This window comes from Oryctolagus cuniculus, chromosome 10 (assembly GCF_964237555.1).
Source record: "Oryctolagus cuniculus chromosome 10, mOryCun1.1, whole genome shotgun sequence".
Classification (NCBI taxonomy): domain Eukaryota; kingdom Metazoa; phylum Chordata; class Mammalia; order Lagomorpha; family Leporidae; genus Oryctolagus; species Oryctolagus cuniculus.
In genome coordinates, this window is record NC_091441.1 from 41,439,484 (window position 1) to 41,458,436 (window position 18,953).

Here is an 18,953-nt window from a genome sequence, read left to right on the forward strand (position 1 = left end):
AACCAGGACAGAATCCGGTGCCCCAAGTGGGACTAGAACCCGGTGTGCCGGCGCCGCAAGGCGGAGGATTAGCCTAGTGAGCCGCAGCGCCGGCTAAAATAAACTTTTTAAAACAGTGAATGTTACAAAAATACACAGATAGGCACTGCAGCAGGCTCTCAAGCCCATGGAGGTGTCATGGCACAGAGGGCATAGAAGAGCATGCTCCAAGCCCCACCCGGCCCCTCTGACTCAGCACCTCGCCCTCTCCCATCTTCCATCAGCTGCCCCCCTGGGGTGGGATCCAGCACCCATTACCTTGCAAGCAACACGTGGCTGCCATGACGAAATGAGAAGACCACAGCAGCAATGATGCCCAAAAAGACAGCTCTGCCTAACTGCTGGCAAAGACTGAAGGCAAGGTTTACACAGTGTACTCCTAGCAACACAAAGGCACTACAAAAGTGCATGGAAAATGGAATTAAAAGACAAGTTTAGGAGCAGGTATTTAACTTTCACCCCACATTGGAGTGCCTGGATCACATTCCTGGCTGTGGCTCTTGGCTCCAGCTTCCTGCTAATGCAGACCCTGGGAGGCAACAGGTGATGGCCCCAGTTAATGGGTCTGTGCCAACTACATGGGAGACATGGATGGAGCTCTCAGGATGGCAGGGATCTGAGGAGTGAACTAGCAGATGGGAGCTCTCTCCTTCTGCCTCTCTCTGTATATATTTAATTAATCCAATACTGCTTATGTGATACGAACTGCAATTGGTATAAACTTCTTGAGTCAAAACTCTGGCCAGGGAACAGCTGGAGCTCTGTGACAGAGTCTGGTTTAACCAAGGCTCTCGTCCCCATTTTCTCTTCCAAGCACCCAGCTCTGAGTCTCCAGCCTGCTTTAAACATGTCAGGGCCTCACCACTCAAGCAAGGAGCATCTGCCCATCAACTCATTTGCTCAAAACCCCAAGCCATCCTTTGGATTTGATGAACGAGTCACAAGATGCCTCGGGGACAGGCATCTGGTATCGTGGTTTAGCTGTTGGTCGGGATACCCACATCCCATAGTGGAATGCCTGGGTTTCAGTGCATTGGGCAGTGATGGGAGACACTTTCTCTCTCTCTCATAAGTAAACAAGATGTTTTTAAAAGAAGAAGAGAAGGAAGTTGCTTCCATTCTGTTCTTTTCTGTAAACCAAAAGCATTGGTTTTGTCACAAAAACTCCTGATTAAAGCCCCAGCATTTCATTCCCAGCTATAAAAATCAGTTTATTAACAACAAAGAAGTTTCCTTCGTGACTTTCTCCTGTTTCAGATGCTAAAAATAGTCAACGAGGTATTAGAGAAATGAAATTTGTTTCTTTTTTGCCAGAATTTGGGAATAGTGTTCTGTATTGAGCTGCGAGTTGTTTAACATCTTCTCTTGTTTCAACTTGTTCAAAAATTTTAATATTTCTAACATCAAACTCTAAACATTTTCCTTTGGAGTCTAACATTTTAACTTCTAAGTTACAAAACTGACTGGTAAAGAAGAGATTTGCAGATGTAAACAGTTACAACGTAGGGGCCGGCGCTGTGGTGTAGCCAGTTAAGCCACAGCACCGGCATCTCATGTGGGCAGTCGGTTCCAGTCCCAGCTGCTCCACTTCCAATCCAGCTCCCTGCTAATGCACCTGGGAAAGCAGCGGAGTATGGCCCAAGTGTTTGTGCCCCTGACACCCATGTGGGAAACCAGGAAGAAGCTCCTAGCTCCTGGCTTTGGCCTGGCCCTGGCCATTGTAGCCATCTGGGGATTGAGCCAGCAGATGGAAGACCTTTCTGTCTGTCTTTCCTCTTCTCTGCCTGTAACTTTACCTCTTAAATAAATAAATAAAATCCTAAAAAAAATGAAGTCCACACACCAAAGCAATACGTCTATCTCTACCTTAGCATTTCCTTTGCTAAACCAACAGTTTGCACAACTGACAATAGCTAATTTCATCGCAGGAACTGACTGATCCTAGAAAGATACTTCTATACCAAAACACTAATGTCCTCCTACTCTCATTTTTCCAAGATCCTAGAGAAAACACGACCACCACAGTGGATGAAAAATATCACTGAGGTGTGCCATAAATTTCACTGACAGGAAGCTATCTTTGCCGTGGCAGACATGCCCAGAACACAGAGGTGCTGAATGAAACATCTCTGATCCCAAAGGGAACAGTGAAACTCACAGCCTAATTTTTCAGCTTTCTTACAGCAACAAAAAGAGTCAACATATGCCAAAGTACAGAAAACACTCCACAACCTCTCTTCCATATACACACAGTCCAGCTTTAACTCACGGTCTTTTTCCATATGATAAACGACAGGAACCAACCTACTGCTTCCTCATAGGGATTATTTTGGAGCAAATTCCAGACATCATCTAAGTTCATCTGTAAATATTTCAGTGTGTATTTCTGAAAGACATAAACTCATTTAAAAATGACCATAATATTATTATCACACACTAAAATTAGTAATTTTAACATCAAATTCTCACTGTGCAAGTTTCACCGATGATCTCAAAGATTTATTTACAATGTGTTTGCTTGAATCAGCATTCAGCGAGAGCCATACCTTGCAACTAGTTGATCTATCTCTTTTAATCTAAAGGTTCTTTGCATCTTTTTCTTCTTTGCAATTTATTTGTTGGAGAAATTATCATTTCCCACAATCTGGATTTTGCTGATTGCTACCCTGTGGTTGAGGCTTAGCATTCACTGTAACTTAATTTCCCCCATTCTTTCTTACTCAGTTCAGAATAAGGCCCAGAAACACTCCCCTGTCTCCCCCAGCCCCACTCCCCCAAATAGTCCAACTGTTGCTGCAAAGGCACAGATGCTGACAAACTCAAGGCTACAGAAAGAATCTGCAGAGGTGGCCCCAGCGACTTTGATCAGAAAGTCAGTTGTCAACCAGGGACATTCCTAAGCCAGTCACAGGTGGCCAGGAGAGGAGGTCCAGGGGCTGCCAGGAGCAGTGGCTGTCTTCCATCTGAAGGCAGGAAAGTCGCCAAGTGTTCACAAGTTCCATCCCAGAGAAGTAAACCCTGGAGAAGGCAGCAGGGTGGGGGCGGGGTGTTTCTGAGCCGACCTCAGCATGTTAATCAGTTCCAAAGCTGCCAACCAACATGGCAGAGTCAGGCGGGGGGAGGAGAGCCCAGGCGACCTCAGGTTGGACTCTGAGGACAAAAGGCGCAGACTCACAGATCGTCAACCCTGGAAGGAGTTAGCAGAGCACAGCCATGTAAATCACGGCCGTGTAGCAGGCAGCCTGGAGCCCAGGCACTGCGGTCACCCCACCCACACAGACAGCGTGTGCTCCGCTGGTTTTCTAATAATGGGACTCAGTTGGCTATGGATTTTGGAGTAAAAAAAAAAAAAAAAAAAAAAAACTTGACCTTAAATTTCAACCCGTTCCCTTCACCGCAGTACGATTCCAGCGGACGTGCATAGCACGCCTATGCCGCAGCTCTGCATCTATGAACTGGGATTCCTCATCTCTCTGTGGGCATGAATGAAGGTAGCCATGCAGGGCTACCGTGGAGTCCCCAACCTGGGAGCCCCTTCAGCCATCCCAACCCGGACCCTTGCAAGGAGCCTCAACAGCACCTGCTGGATGTCTGACTGGGTTACTGACGCAGTCTGTGACCATGCATGAAACAAAGCCAACTGACCCATGAAGGGTTCAATCCCATGATCCTGATCTCAATAGCAAGGCTCCAACCAACTGAGCTAATTACAATGGAATCAGATTCAATTCTGCTGGCAGGGAGACACTCTTAGCAATTCACACAACATTTTTAACCAGCGTTGTCCTGAGATGCTATGATACAACACACTTGCCAGGTTGACTAATGATGTCATCTTCGAAAAATCTGAATGTAATGTAGCAAGCAGATGTGTCCCTTAAGAGGATTAAGGTGGAAATTCGTTAGTGCAATAATACCAGTGGATTTGTGTTCTAAAACTAACACCAATCAATCAGCTTTCTGCACATACCATCTTATCACTACTTAGCTTCTACAGAACAACACTGGAGAACTGGACAGCCAGGTCTTCACCATCAAGGAAGCTGTCTGGGATCAGGGGGGACAGTGAGAGTCCCCATGAACTGAGAGCCTGACATAATTCCCCTGAGATCTGTTGGCTCAGACTTCAGTGCACATGGCCATCACCAGGGCCTCTTGGAAAAATGCATCTTTAGAATCAGCAGGCCTGAGAGTGTGCATTTCCACTAAGAGCCCAGGGAATACCCAGCCCACACTTGGAGTAGAAAGGATGGACTCCTCACTGCAAGTGCTTATTCTGCAAATGGGATAGCTGGGGCAGCGAGGTAATGGCAAACACCAAGGTAGCGAGGAAGGAGTAAACACGGCCAGTGCCACGTGGGGAGGCAGGCTGGAACGAGGACAGAGCGGCTGGAGGGAGAACACCCAGGACACAGACGTGGAGTTCAGTGCCTAGCCCTGCCGTCAAATGCCAGCTTGGGAACTTTGCACTGCAGTGACCAAGCGACTTCCTTCGGAAGTTGGCCTCTCCTACTAAAAAAAGGCCAATATCACCAGAAACCTGCCTCTGGGATGGTCACAACCTTGGTGAGGTAACATGTGTCTAGGACAGTTCTTGGTTCAAGCAAATGCCTGGGACAAAGCAGCTGTAATTCCACTCTGTTCAGCCCACAGCAGGCAAGGAAACAAGTTCCTGAATTAAAGTATGACATCGTAAGTCACTGACATGAACACTAGCCATCATTTATGTTATCAAAATAGTCTACAACTCCAGTTTTGTCTATCAAAGGGAATAAAGAACCCTAAAGTCCTGACATGCTTTTGGTGTCAATCAATCCAACACACATTAAGCTTTGAAAGGATTGTGATTCTATTAATTTTCATGCAGAGTTTTCTCTAAATTAGAAGTTCTGTGATTACTTTTTTCTTTGCAAATGCTTAGCCAGAAATAAACATCTGCTGATGCAGCACTTTGAAAGCAAAGACAGAAGGACTGACTTCATCCACCCAAAGCAGCATCTCCCTAGTGAGACTATGGCACCTGCTTTGACCTTTGCCACCAAACCCATGATGTGTTGAACGTCCTCCCTTGAGCTGTCATGAAAAGCCTGTTGCATTTTTTTTTCAATTTGCCAACTTGAAGGTTGGGAGGGGGGGAGATAAAGCATAAGAAGTATAATACATTGGTTTTGTCCAAAACAAGAAGTTTCATTAAATGGACAACTTCTAAGGGAGTCAGCGAACATGAACTACACTAATACGTCATCAGGTTATGGGAAAACTCCCAGACTCATGTTTCAGTGGGAAAGGCCAGTTCAAAGGTTCCCAGCACAGGAAAATCCCTGGGGAAGCTTAAAAACTTAGGGCCCTGTGAGGGGACCTTCAGGGCTACTCACACAGGTATGTTCACTTTGTAAAAACTCAGCCAGCTGCAGGCTTATGCCCTAAACGCTTTTCTGTATGTGTGATCTACTTCAATCAAAAGGTACTCCCCAGGGCCAGCGCTGCTGTGGCTCACTTGATCAATCCTCCGCCTGCGGTGTCAGCATCCCATATGGGCGCCAGGTTCTAGTCCTGGCTGCTCCTCTTCCAGTCCAGCTCTCTGCTGTGGCCCAGGAGTGCAGAGGAGGATGGCCCAAGTGCTTGGGCCCTGCACCCGCATGGGAGACCAGGAAGAAGCACCTGGCTTCAGATGGGTCCAGCGTCGGCCGTAGTGGCCATCTGGGGAGTGAACCAATGGAAGGAAGACTTTTCTCTCTCTCTCTCACTGTCTATAACTCTACCTGTCAAATAAAAAAAAAATCTATAAAAAAAGGTACTCCCCAGGGGACTGTAATGCACAAGGCAGCTCAGAGTCCTGCATGCTCCACCTTCAAGTTTCTTCCTTCTTTTTACCACCCAGAATGCCCCACCACCACCAAGGAAGCTTCCCTCTTGCCAAGCTCAGACTCAGTGGGGCCTGGGAGAAGCATCCTCTGTGGCCTAGGCAGACCTATCAGTAACAGGCACTTGGACTAACTCACCCACTCCCACACTGTAAGTTAACAGACAGCAGGGTCAGTGACTAGAAACTTCCATCTCAGACTATGAACTCCACCAGGCCAGGAATTCTGCAAGGCTCTTAGTCATGCTCGGAACATTCACCTGCCCCAGGCCAAGAAAGACCTGGCACACAAAGGTGATGGCATGAACTGCCCAAGGTAATGGATAGGGGGCCCGGAGGCAGGGCTTGTGGCACAGCCATGCAGTTGGCCCACACAGAGCCATACAAGCATTCAAGCCTGGTTGGATTCTCAGCTCCCCAGCCTCAGCAGAGAAACCAAGCTATTCCATTGCTCTCTGCCTCCGTTTCCTCATCTGGAAAACAGGGATGAGTCTCTACTTCTTGGAACTGTGTAGTATTAAGTGAGTTCATGCATGGAGAGTGCGGGGTAGAACATATATGACATGCTCAAAACTCACTAGCTCTTGGCCGGCGCCGCGGCTCACTAGGCTAATCCTCCGCCTAGCAGCGCCGGCACACCGGGTTCTGGTCCCGGTCGGGGCGCCGGATTCTGTCCCGGTTGCCCCTCTTCCAGGCCAGCTCTCTGCTGTGGCCAGGGAGTGCAGTGGAGGATGGCCCAGGTGCTTGGGCCCTGCGCCCCATGGGAGACCAGGAAAAGCACCTGGCTCCTGGCTCCTGCCATCGGATCAGCGCGGTGCGCCGGCCGCAGCACGCCAGCCGCGGCGGCCATTGGAGGGTGAACCAACGGCAAAGGAAGACCTTTCTCTCTGTCTCTCTCTCTCACTGTCCACTCTGCCTGTCAAAAAAATTAAAAAAAAAAAAACTCACTGTGGGGAGCAACTGGGAGCAACTCGGACTAGACTAAGTTACTGGAATTAAGACTTATTCTATGCATCTGCTCTCCCACAATATGGCGCTGAGAAGGGAGTAACAACTTCTACACAGCTGCCTCTCGCCAACTTGAGTGATGACCTGCAGGAGCTGATCCTGCTCCTGATTGCAGGAGAGCAGCGTACTCGGCGTGTGGGTAGCAGAGTTGGGATTGGTGGAAGAGAACTATAAAGGAGGAGAGAGACAACATGCACCAGGAACATCTATCTGAAGGAACACCTGAGCAGCCCCCGAGAGAGCCGGCCGGCGGTGTGCCGCTCCCCTGCGGAAGTGGGGAAAGTGGCAGGGGGAACCGCCCTTCCACGGAGGTGGAAGGGACAGTAGCCAACCCGGGAAGAACCAGCAGCAAACCCGGGGAGGGCCGAGCAGACGAAAGAACAGCGCAGGGTCCTGTGTCGTTCCTCCACGAAGAGGGGGAGCGACATAATGGTGCCGTGACTCGGATAGGAAGCCTAGGCAGGGTTTAGTGTCGTTCCTCCACGAAGAGGGGGAGTGACAACTCACTAGCTCTTTCCATCACAGGTGGATCTTCCAATTTTCAGAGTCTCTGCTGGGAAGTAACAGCCATCTTAAGGTAGGTATGTGCACCTAGGAACCAAATGCCCTCAGTTCTGCTTCATAGAAAGCTGTTAGGAGAACCAGCAACTCATATGCAATGGCTTCTGCTCAAGGGCGGAGAGGAGGCGGCAGTGGTGGGGCACCAGGACTTCTATCTGCCAGACCAGGAGCTCCGGCTCGCAACTCTGGGGCTCATTCCATGGAAACATAAAAACACACTTCAGCTCCCAGCTTGAAAGGTCAACCCACGTATATAGGGTTTGAAATCCAAGAGAACCACTTCAAGGTCACAGGGCCACAATTATGTCTTCTGCGGTTCCAACAGAAGATCACTGTCATCAGAGACCACAATGAATGGAATAATCACGCTGTGGAAGCAGCTCTCTGAAAACTTTCAACCGAGTCCACCGATGGAGAAGAAGAAAATCCTCTCCAAGAGTGACTCCAGCACGCTGAATCCATAATACGCCAGGGTTCTGGCCCTCGGGCTTCCAGGCCACGTGCAAGAGAGGACCCAGAGGTTTCCAGGTGCAGCCGCCGCATCCACACGGCACCAACTCGGCCCGAATGAGAGGGAACTGCTCCCATTCTTCTCTTCCCCAAACAGGTATCTAATTAAGAGGGGCACTAATTACGGGGGGTCGGCACCACCGCCAAAGTGTTCGGCTTTCCACACACCTCTACCCTCCTCTGCTTCCAAAGCAGCAGAACACCACAGAAACGTGAGGATTTTTTAATTGATTGTGTTCCTTCAGGCCTGGAGGCTGGCCTCTTCCAAATACTGGCCAAGCTGATGCCCATGGAGCAAATCACCCCCACGCTTTGATAGCAACCCTGCGCAGAAACACCCCCCACACACAGGTCAGTCTCCCAGGTGCAGTCTCCGTAAACAGGAGGTAGGTTTTCCTGCTCTCCACACCCAATACTTTGCAAGATGCCTGTCCTCCTCCAAAGGGTTAAAAAGAAGAAGAAGAAGAAGAAAGGAGGAGGGGGGAAAAAAGCCCTCTCCAACGAGTGGACTGAGAAGCCATTCTTCCCCAGGGGACACTCGCTGGGGGCTGCGAGGCCGCGGCATTGTGCGCGCGCCGCCCCTCCGCGCCCCCGCCCCTCCTCCCGCAGTCGCGGCTCCTCGGGGTTCCCAAGGCCACCTGCTTCTCCGAAGAAAGAAGAGACACGGCGAGCGCCGCCGCAGCGCGCGGGAGGAGGGGGCCACGTCCCCGGGAAGCGCGCTTTGTCGCGAGGGTCGCGCGGCTGCCCGCAGTGCCCCAGAGGCCTCGAGGGTTTTTGTCCCCGGCGTCGTTCAGGGCTATCCTCCAGGGACCCGAGTCTTACGGGGCCGGGGTCCTTCCCGCGCCCCTCTCGGCGCCCGCCCCGGGTGCCTGGACCCAGTGCCCGCGTCCGAGCCCCACCCCGCCCACCCAGCGGAGCTAACGGCGCGGAGACCCGGAGCCTCCTCCATCCCGCCTCAAGCCGGCACGGCACCTGCTCCGCCGCGCCCGCCCCCGGCTCCCTGCCCGAGCATGAGGCTGTCCTCCTTGCCGGCCCACGAGGGTCCCGCGCCAGGCAGCGGGTGCCCGGGACCCCTGCACCTAACCGGGAGCGGGATCTGCCCTAGGGTGCTCATCCCCTGGGGCCGCGCCCAGCCAAGCCCGCCGGCGGCAACCCCACCTCGGCTCGGACCGCGCGGCCGGGGCTGCGCCCTGAGGGGGCCCGGGCTGCCCCGCCGGGTCGTACCTTGTGCGGCGCCCGCAGCAGCCGGTGGACCCCGGCCAGCTGGGTGCCGAGCGCGAGGTCCTCGCGGAACGTGAACAGCGGCGGCCGGCTGGGCTCGGGGAAGTTGGTGCTGTTGAAAGGGTCCGTGTCGTCCAAGAACTGCACCCGGCAGGCCAGCGTGGCCATGGCGCATCCCTGCCGCCTTCGGCGCGGGCCCCGGGATCAGCGGGGCCGCGGGCTCGGACGCCCGGGTCGCGGCGCGCAGGGGAGGCCGCAGCCGCCGCTCGCTGGCTCGCGGGCTCTCGGGCTCCGGCGCGCCGGGCTGCAGCCCGGGCTCCGGCCGCGGGGGCGGGGCGGGGGCGGGGCGGCCGAAAGCGCCCTCCCTCCCGCTCCCGCTGGCTCCTCCCCACTCCGTTCCCGGGGACGCCAGCCGGGCTGCCCCGAGCAGCGGGACCCAACGCTGGGACAGGGCCGAGGAGAGCAGCTCTCGCGGCGGCCGCTGTCCTGCACCCGGGGGCCGGGAACGCCCAGCGGGCAGAGCCGGCCGCCCGCGCCCCCCACAGCCCCAGGCCGAGCGGCAGCCGGCGAAGCTCGGGGAACCCGGTTGGAAACGAAGCGGAGACAGGGCCGCCCTCCGGCTTCGTCCCCACCTGGCAGGGGGCGCAACCCTTCCCCGAAGAAGGGCAGCGCAGGCGGCCGGGCTCCCGCTGCCGGGATTCGGAACTGCCCAGCGGGGCACCCGAAGGCGAGGGCGCCGAGGTGGCAACGGCGACCGGGAGCTCAGGCGAGAGCGACAGGGAGGTTCCCCGTGGGGAAACAGAAGCCGGGAAGGACGAGGTCGAACCGGCGAGCCCAGGCAGCCGTTCTTCAAGAAGCCGGCCTAGGGGGCTTCAGGCGAGGCTGCCAGGCCTGGCCCCGGGGGGAGCTGAGCCTCTGCATCACCACGGCCTCTCCAGCTGCCTGGGCCCCCAGGCCCTGACTGCGGCTCGGCATTGCGGAGGGGTTCGGAGGGGAGGCTCACGGCCGGGCCACCTCCGCCAAGCGCTGCTCGCGGGCGCCCCCCTTCGTTTGCGATGAGAACTCCGCGGCTCCCCCTTGCCCAGTGCAGCGCCGGGTTCTGGGCTCCCCAGCCCTAGTCTAAGACGCCCTGTTAAAACCCAGTCGGTCTCAACACGCGGGTCTTTCCAGCTCGTCCCTCCCGCTTTGGAAAGCAGCTCGCAGGCCAGAGTTAACGGCTTCGTCTGCATCTGCAGTCCTTCCCTCTCAACAATCCCCTCTCCCCGCCCGGTCTGAGAAGCAGCAGCAGTAGCACACACGACTCTTCTCGCGGCCGCCAAACCCGGCTCTCCTTGCTGTTGCTGCTAACCCTTTGAATGAGTCCCCTCAACAAGGCGCCACACCAACCCCGCCATCTCCCAAGAACGCTGCTTCTTTAACCCCAGCTTCCTTGGCTCCCACATTCTTTGTCCATTTCCTTCCTCCCCAGGAGGCCAGCCCGTCCTGGCCACCCCGTTTCTGGTGGCTGTGGTACCTTGGATCCCAACCCCTCACCTCAGGAGCCTCCCTGCCACACCCCTCCCTCAGCCCCACCTGGCCTTCGGGTCCCTGGCTTGCTCCCATCTGCCAAATGCCTCCTGATAGTGGGGCCGCTCTGTGACCTATTTCCACGCCCCAGAGATGCTCAGTGTAGCTTCCCATGCCACACACTCTCCTCTGCCTGTAGGTTGTTCACTTAATAATCTCTTTCCAGCACGCACTGGAAGTTCACCCAGCAGGCATTACACTTAGCGCATTGCTGAATAAATCAAACTCCAGGGAGAGCTGCTCAAGGACAGCTTTACCACGACAAGTGGAAGAGAGAATGAGAAGGTGCAGTCCATGAAGAAACTGCCTTCCTGAGCAGCACTGCTACAGCCAGCGTCAGAGGCCAGTCCAGGGTGTAGGAAAGGAGCCAGGGCTCTTATTCCGGAGACATAGTGACTCCCACCGGCTTTTTGCAGCTTTCCTGGGTTGACTGGTGGTCTGGCCCCCTCTGTGTACAATGTTGCCAGATGAGCTTTCCTGGAAGACCCCCTGAAAACACAAGCTCCTGCTAGCAAATTTCAGATTCTCTGCCAGGGTTCCTGTGCCCTCCCCTCCGGCCTAAGTCCTTCACCCTGGATTGCATCCCCCCTCCCCAATCTGTGTCCTTTGCCATCCTCCATCTCCCCCATCCAGGAGATGATCAGAGTCTTGTTTTCCTTCCTGCCCAAAGCCCTACTCCTGGACCCAGGGTCCGTCCCTCCCTACGTGCCCTGGGACCAGGCTCTGTCGCTCATCCAGCCTTCTTTCTTCCGCCCTGGATTCCTCACCCAGACAGTCAGGGCTCCAGATACACAACCTTAGACTCAAGCTGGTTTGATGCTCTGCTGTTGCCATCTTGAAATTCTTAACAATTTTTTTTAACAAGATCCCCTAGTTGCCAGTGTGTACTGGACCTGAAATTATGTAGCCAACACTGATGAGATGAGGCATGCAAGGGTTTCTAACTAAAAGCGTGGGTCTCAGGCAGAGGGAATCACCGGAACAGGACAGAGAAGCTGCCCAGTTGACTCCCTTGACCTTGTCAGAGGCTGTTCCAGGAAAGCTTACCTTGCAACACTGTATTCTGAGGGACCCAGACCCCACCAGGAAAGCTGCAATGACCCAGTCTGAGTGAGACTTTTGAACACACTATGTATAAAAGTGCATACCACAAGCAGCAAGGGTCCTCAGCCCTCCCTTTTACATCCTAGACACTCTCCTAACCCTTCTTTCTGTAGCTGACTATACCTTCCCACTGTCTCTTTGACTTATCACACGTAAATTTTAAAAAAGAGAGAGAAAGGCTGTCCCTCGAGGCTTATTACTTGGTGATGCCCCAAGGAAGCAGATCCCTTCTGTTTGCAGGTATGTTTTGCATCTCATAGGTGACATCTTTTTGAAGCCCACCTCTCTCTCTCGCTCGCTCTCGCTCTCTCTAGCTCCGTGGTATATCTCTTCACTTCCTAACAGATCTGAAGGAGAGAGCCATATTCCTCCTCCTCTGTGTCCTCATCACCTCCCGTCCACACCCCACGGTGTCTGGAGGGCCACTCCGAGCTCACCGATGCCCACCTAACCACCTCCTCCAGGGGCCCCTCAGCCTGCTACCCACTTTCTCAGCAGCATCTTTTGCAGTGGCTCATTCCTTCCAGAACTCCTCCTTCAGCCCCATCAGCTCCACCCACCTTGGGTTCTCCCTCCTTGGCAGCTCCTTCTTGTGTCTTTCTGGGATCGGACCTCCTCTTTGTCTTCTCCACATTTTCCCCTCTGGATTCCCCGGCTTCAGTACTGCCCAGCCTGCAAGCATGTGGCATCCAATTACACAGTCACAGAGGGGTCCGCTCCCTCCCTTCTCAGCCCTGATTTTTCTGGGCAGCTCAACACCCCCACACTGGTGAGCACAGCACACTCAGTGACGCCCCCAACCCAACCTCTTGCTCTTCAAGCCCTTGGAGTTAGAGCATCACCACTCTGGCTTCTGTGGATTCATTCTCCACTCCCACCACACAGAAAGCTCCCCTGGGGCAGGGACCATGCTGTACTCAGCATCATGCCTCGTATCTCAGAGAAGGCACATGATAAATGTCTGCAGAATGAGTGGACGTCATGAGAGGATCCAGTGACTCTGACCTGTCACTGGCTCAGACTTCAAAATAGTTCTCAACCCTTGCCTCTTCTCTGATGAGCCTCCCTTCCCCAGCCTTGAACCCTGAATGTGGTCTTCCCCTCGCTCCCCCAGGGCCTTTTGTGATCATTCTAGACATGCATCTGATGTGTCACCCGTTAGGGGAAACCTGCATGTCAAACCCCTCAGTGTGACTCGCAAGGCCCTCCAAGACCTTCCCCTGTCCCCCACTCTAGGCTAACGTCTGGTCGTCCCCCACTTCACTGCCTGCTTTCAAGCCACCCTACACTTCTTACATTTTCACAGACAGCTGAACTTGTGCATCAAGATCTTCTCTATCTAGACTGCTTTTTCCTATGTGGTTGATTAGCCAAAGCCACTTATCCATCAACACTCATTTATCTTTTTGATTTAAGAGAGATCCCATCCACTGGTTTACTCCCCAGATGCCTGCACTATGAGTGGCAGAAACCCAAGTACTTGACCATTACTGCTGCAACCCAGGATCTGCATTGGCAGGAAGCTGGAGTCAGAAGCCAGAACCAGGAATTGAACCTGAGCACTCCAGTTTGGGGCACAAGCATTCTAAGCCACACTCATTTCTAAGATCAGCCTTTGCCAACTCCAGCCCTAACAAGGTTTGCCTCTATTTCCTTTATGGTCTCAAACAACTTTACACGTGCCCCTAAAGTAGCACTCTTCATGTTGTGTTGTGAATAGGTATTTACCAATATACCTACCCAACTAAATTATAAAACTTTTAGCATTGGAATTTGTCTCACTCAATTTTAATCTTAAAACTTAAAATACTGGGGCTGGCGCCATGGCGCACTAGGTTAATCCTCTGCCTGCAGCGCGGGCACCCTATATGGGCACCGGACTAGTCCCGGGTGCTCCTCTTCCAATCCAGCTCTGTGCTGTGGCCTGGGAAAGCAGTAGGAGATAGCCCAAGTGCTTGGGCCCCTGCACCTTTGTGGGAGACCAGGAAGAAGCACCTGACTCCTGGCTTCGGATTGGCGCAGCTCCAGCCATTGCAGCCATTTGGGGAGTGAGCCAACGGAAGGAAGACCTTTCTCTCTATCTCTCTCTGTGTCTAACTCTGCCTGTAAAAAAAAAAAAAAAAAAAAAAAAAAAAAAAAAAAAGCCCCTTGTCCTACAACCTCTGCCCCCACACAAACACTCCCAGAGGTACTCATTTCCAAATAATGCAAATGCATTACTGCATCTTAGTCTGCCCCTCTGAGGTAATAAACTGACTTTCCATGATGCTGCCTGAGAAGTCTGACTTCTTCATAGTCTACTTCCCTGTGAGTGATCCTGTACCTGGCGGGGAGTCTGCCTGCCCTGCCCATGCAGGAGGTTGAGGGGGCATGGCACAGCAGGCCTCTCGGGAAGGACCCCACAACCTGACTGCTTGCAGGTGCCGGGAGCCCCAGGCAAATTTCCCCCACCCCCCACCAATCAGGTAAACTGCTTTCCAGGCCCACCTGGAAAGCTACCCTAGTTATGTGACCTTCAAGCTGATTGGAGAAGCATAGCAGCGCCAATACCGGCTCTATCCTATAGAATTAGTGTTGCCCTGAATTAGCTACGCCCCCTCTGCCTGCCCTTTTAAAGGTGTGCTTGGTCGCTAATAAAGCAGACATGTTCACTGAAACTTGTCCCCGGTGCTTCTTGACTGTTGTACCACCATCCCGGCAGTGTAGACCTCATGGGTCAAGGCCACACTTCCCTTTCTCCATCCTCCCAATATGATTTTTTAGTGATTTTAAAAATTATGATTATGTGGGGCTGGTGCTGTGGGGCAACGGATTAATGCCCTGGCCTGAAGTGTTGTCATCCCATATGGGCGCTGGTCCTAGTCCCAGCTGCTCCTCTTCCAATCCAGCTCTCTGCTATGGCCTGGGAGAGCAGTAGAGGATGGCCCAAATCCTTGGGACCCTGTACCCGCATGGGAGGCCTGGAGGAAGCTCCTGGCTCCTGGCTCCGGATCGGCATAGCTCCCGCCATAGTGGCCAATTGGGGAATGAAGCATCAGATGGAAGACTCTTTCTCTCCCCCCCCCCCCATGTAACTCTGACTTTCAAATCAAAATAAATAAATATTTTTAAAAATTATGATTGTGTGAAATGGGAGACATGATTACATGATCTTTCCTATACAATTTTTTTGTTTTTCCTGGAGTTAAGTTCTGCTTCAATTTTTTTTTGACTATTTTTTCTTGAACAGCTTGTTAAATCTTCTCATATCCATCAACAGCCCTGAAAAAAAAAAAAAAACCCTCTCTCAATAATGTTAGTTGCACATTTTTCCCAAGACCCTCCTTCTTGGATACCTGTCTCCAGGAGTTTGCCATTCTCCTGCTCATATTAGGCATATGGCTCTCAACCCTGTGCCCCTGGAAACTTCCTTGATTTTTCTCTCATGTGGGAGTCCCTGTTCCTAGGTCACCCGTCTTCTTTGTTGATTTGCACTCTCATTTTTTCTTTCTTTCTTTCTTTTTTTTTTTTTTTTTTTTTTTTTTTTGACAGGCAGAGGGGACAGTGAGAGAGACAGAGAGAAAGGTCTTCCTTTTTGCCATTGGTTCACCCTCCAATGGCCCCCTGTTGCCAGTGCACTGCGGCCAGCGCACCGCGCTGATCAGAAGCCAGGAGCCAGGTGCTTCTCCTGGTCTCCCATGGGGTGCAGGGCCCAAGGACTTGGGCCATCCTCCACTGCACTCCTGGGACATAACAGAGAGCTGGCCTGGAAGAGGGGCAACCAGGACAGAATCCTGCGCCCCGACCGGGACTAGAACCTGGTGTGCCGGTGCCACAGGCAGAGGATTAGCCTAGTGAGCCACGCCGCCGGCCTTGCACTCTCATTTTTTCTAAGTATACACCCTAGCAATTTCCTGGGAAAGAGTTAAGTTTGGAAAAATTTTATTTTTCAAAGTATCTTCATTCAATGACCTCATACTTGCCTTGGTGTGGTAGTCTTGTTGGCCAAAAAGGCTACAACAATCCGCCCATCCCTTGTACTCCACTGTTCTGCTCTAACTTTGCTACCTCTGCCATTCAAAGGTGGAGTCAGGGCGAGCATGTAGCAAAGGGAGCTGCTGATTGGGATGCCTGCATCCGGTATTGAAGTGCATGGGTCCGAGCCCGACTCCACTCCTGATTCCAGCTTCCTGCTAACGCAGACTCTTCCGAGGAAGCAGTGCTGGCTCAAGTGCTTTGTTCCCTACAAGCCACTTGGAGACCAGGACTGAGTCCCCAGCTCCGTTGCAGGCATCTGGGAAGTGACCCAGCGGGGGTGGGGGGTGTTCCTCTTCTTCCTCCTCCTCCTCCTTCATCTCTCTTCAAAAAACTAGGTGGAGTCTATTTCCCCCACCTGCAATGGCTTTGTGACTTGAGCTGAGCAGTAGAATATGGCGGAGGTGAAGGTGTGTGACTTCTGAAACCAGGCCTTAGAGACCTCACCCTCTTGGAATGCTGGCCAGAGGCTATCACGTGAAGAAGCAAGGTTCAGCCCAGGAAAAGTGATAAGAAAAGTGTTACTGAAGGCTGAGAAAGCTTGCGTTATGTAGCAATGAAGCCATTGGCAAGGCTGTTGCCGACGGTAATTTGCAAGATGGGGAAGGTGTCCAGTGATCTTGGGGATTTGGGTGAGAAGATCGATACACAGGAGGCTGGAAGTATCCGTTAGGTGATTCATATTAACATTACCAGGAAATACATTTGCCTGATGAATTTAGAGGAAGTAGAGAGCGTCTACGACTCACTGACTACAAAATAAAACAATTTCTTCTATCCTGTCTGTGCAACCGGCAAAGGATCTTCAAAGCAAGAAAAAGCCTTGGTAACGAGTAACGCAGAACTACGATTGTAAGGCCATTTGTTTAGATGATGAAGAGATTCAAGGCAATGCCTAGTAAGTCCTCTGATTGGACTAAAGAGCTTCTCAAAACCTTAAGGGTGGAAGCACATAACAGGGCCCAGGAAAACGAATTATGGATACAGTGTTTGACACACGGAAAAAAACCCTAATATGATTTGTTTAAAAATTCACAAAGGTTTTAAGACATTTGCACTGAGGAGAGCACTGCCAGATTGCATTACTGGGGACTAAGATAATTCAGAATAAAAAGAAACCTCTGGAACTCCAACCTGCAATGGGTATGAGAAGCAGATGAAGAAACTACTCAGCTGCAAACATGGAGCCCTTTCTCTTGGTAAAGGAAAGTTCTTTCAGAGCAGAGAGCTGAGGGCCGTGGAGGGTGGTGGGCTTGGGAACCATCCAGGAAGCAGAACCTCGTCCCTTCTGGGGTAGAAGGAACCGGCAACATGTGTCTGTCTGGAGCTCAGGATTGCTATGATCAGGTAACTGCTGTGTGTCTCCCAGGACGGGTGCAGGGGCCCAAGTACCTGGGCCATCGTCTGCTGCCATCCCAGGTGTACCAGCAGGGAGCTGGACTGGAAAAAGAGCAGCCAGGACTCAAACCAGTGCCCACATGGGATGCTGGCACTGCAGGCAGAGGCTTAACCTTCTACACCATAGTGCCATCCCACCTACTGAATTGTTTATTGAAGTGTTTATGTTTTTAACTTTTAAGTACTCTTTTTTGTTCTTCAAACTTTCTTTTCAAAATACCTTTCTCTTGTTTCCATAATTTCCCTATTATTATTGGCTCTATTTTCTTCATATTTTTCTTCTTCCCACCACGCTGTTTCTGTGTTCTTCAAGTTTCTTCTTTCTATTCTGTTTTTCCTCAGGTGACACGGTCCTTGGATGACTGTTCACACAGAAAGCCCCTTGGTGCTGTAGGGTATGCAGAATGTGTTTCCTAGTGGCGTGTAGACCAAACCAGTGGGCGAATGGCTTGTGTCTTGAGTTCCTGTAGGTCCTCCTCAGGGCAGTTTCCTCCCTCCAGAAAAGTCCTCAGCAGTTGTGCCCTTAGCCCAGAACGAGAGGGGCCCCTGCCCTGGGCACCTCACTCTGGCCCTGCTCCTGCCCTCCTCCCTGCAGGACAAGAAGCTATGCATAGGGCCTGACCTCCCTGCCCGCCTGGAGCCCAAGCTGCCCTCCCTACACTGCTCTGCAGGCACCAGGAGCCCCAGAATCCCCTGCCCAAATAACACGTTTCTAGGACCTACGTGTGTCTCTGCCAGACCATCCTTTTAAGGGCGGCTCCCACTGCACCCCCAAGCCTGAGGAAGTGTTCAGTGGTAGCCATGCGCAGGGGAGAGTACAGGCAGAATTCGATGTCCAGGCTCTTGTGTCTACGACTCTGGGGCTCATGGCTCAGGGGTTGGAAGAGAAAGGGTTAAGCTGTGGCTGGCCCCTAGGGACTGGGCCAACTCTCCCATGCCAACGTGTTCCATGCAGAGTGCCAAGGAGTCAGATGTTGTTCTCGGTAGCGTCTAGGTATATTAAAACCCTCTGTCTGTAGAGATGTGTGTGTGTGTGTGTGTGTGTGTGTGTCCAGTCATATATAGGGGAAAGGAGGAGAGAGAGAATCTACCTGACAGAATAACCAACTTAAAACAGCATCATTGACAAGGAGGGACAGTGCTATGGCATAGCAGGTAAAGCCACCACCTGCCACACCAGCATCCCATATAAGCCAGTTTGCATCCTGGCTGCCCCATTTCCGATCCAGCTCCCTGCTAATGGCCTGGGAAAGCAGTGGAAGGTGGTCCAAGTCCTTGGACCCCTGCACCCATGTGAGAGACCCAGAAGAAGTTCCTGGCTCCAGGCTTGGGACTGGCCCAGCTATGTCCATTGTGGACATTTGGGGAGTGGAAGATTTCATTCGCATACTCTCTCATTCTCTCTCTCTCTCTCTCTCTCTCTCTCTATATATATATATATATATATATGCCTTTCAAATAAATAAATAAATCTTTTCTAAATAGTGTCCTAGGAGAAATAACAGACCAAAAAAGAATGGCTGACGCAAAGTAGGTTGAAAAGTAATCTGTTCAAGAAGTAATTTAACAACTAACTTTTAAAGGATCCCAACACCAGCAATGAAAAGGATCCTGGGGCCAGTGCTGTGGCGCAGCAGGTTAAAGCCCTGGCCTGAAGCGCCGGCATCCC

The 18,953-nt window shown here is 52.2% G+C and overlaps 1 protein-coding gene across 8 annotated transcripts in view; it reads right to left on the reverse strand.

The window, feature by feature from the left end:
• The window catches only part of FHOD3 (formin homology 2 domain containing 3), a 485,089-nt gene extending 475,585 nt beyond the window's left edge, over window positions 1-9,504 (reverse strand). For 4 of the 8 annotated variants that reach the window (XM_008261223.4, XM_002713503.5, XM_008261221.4 and 1 more), the window contains exon 1: window positions 9,206-9,501. In XM_008261223.4, the coding sequence (XP_008259445.3) occupies window positions 9,206-9,370 (165 nt within the window). In that variant the 5' untranslated portion in view covers window positions 9,371-9,501. Of the gene's footprint in view, window positions 1-9,205 lie in introns of all 8 variants that reach the window. The other 4 variants (XM_017344116.3, XM_017344114.3, XM_070050270.1 and 1 more) reach the window with 3 other exon arrangements.
• Window positions 9,505-18,953: the final 9,449 nt, after the last annotated feature.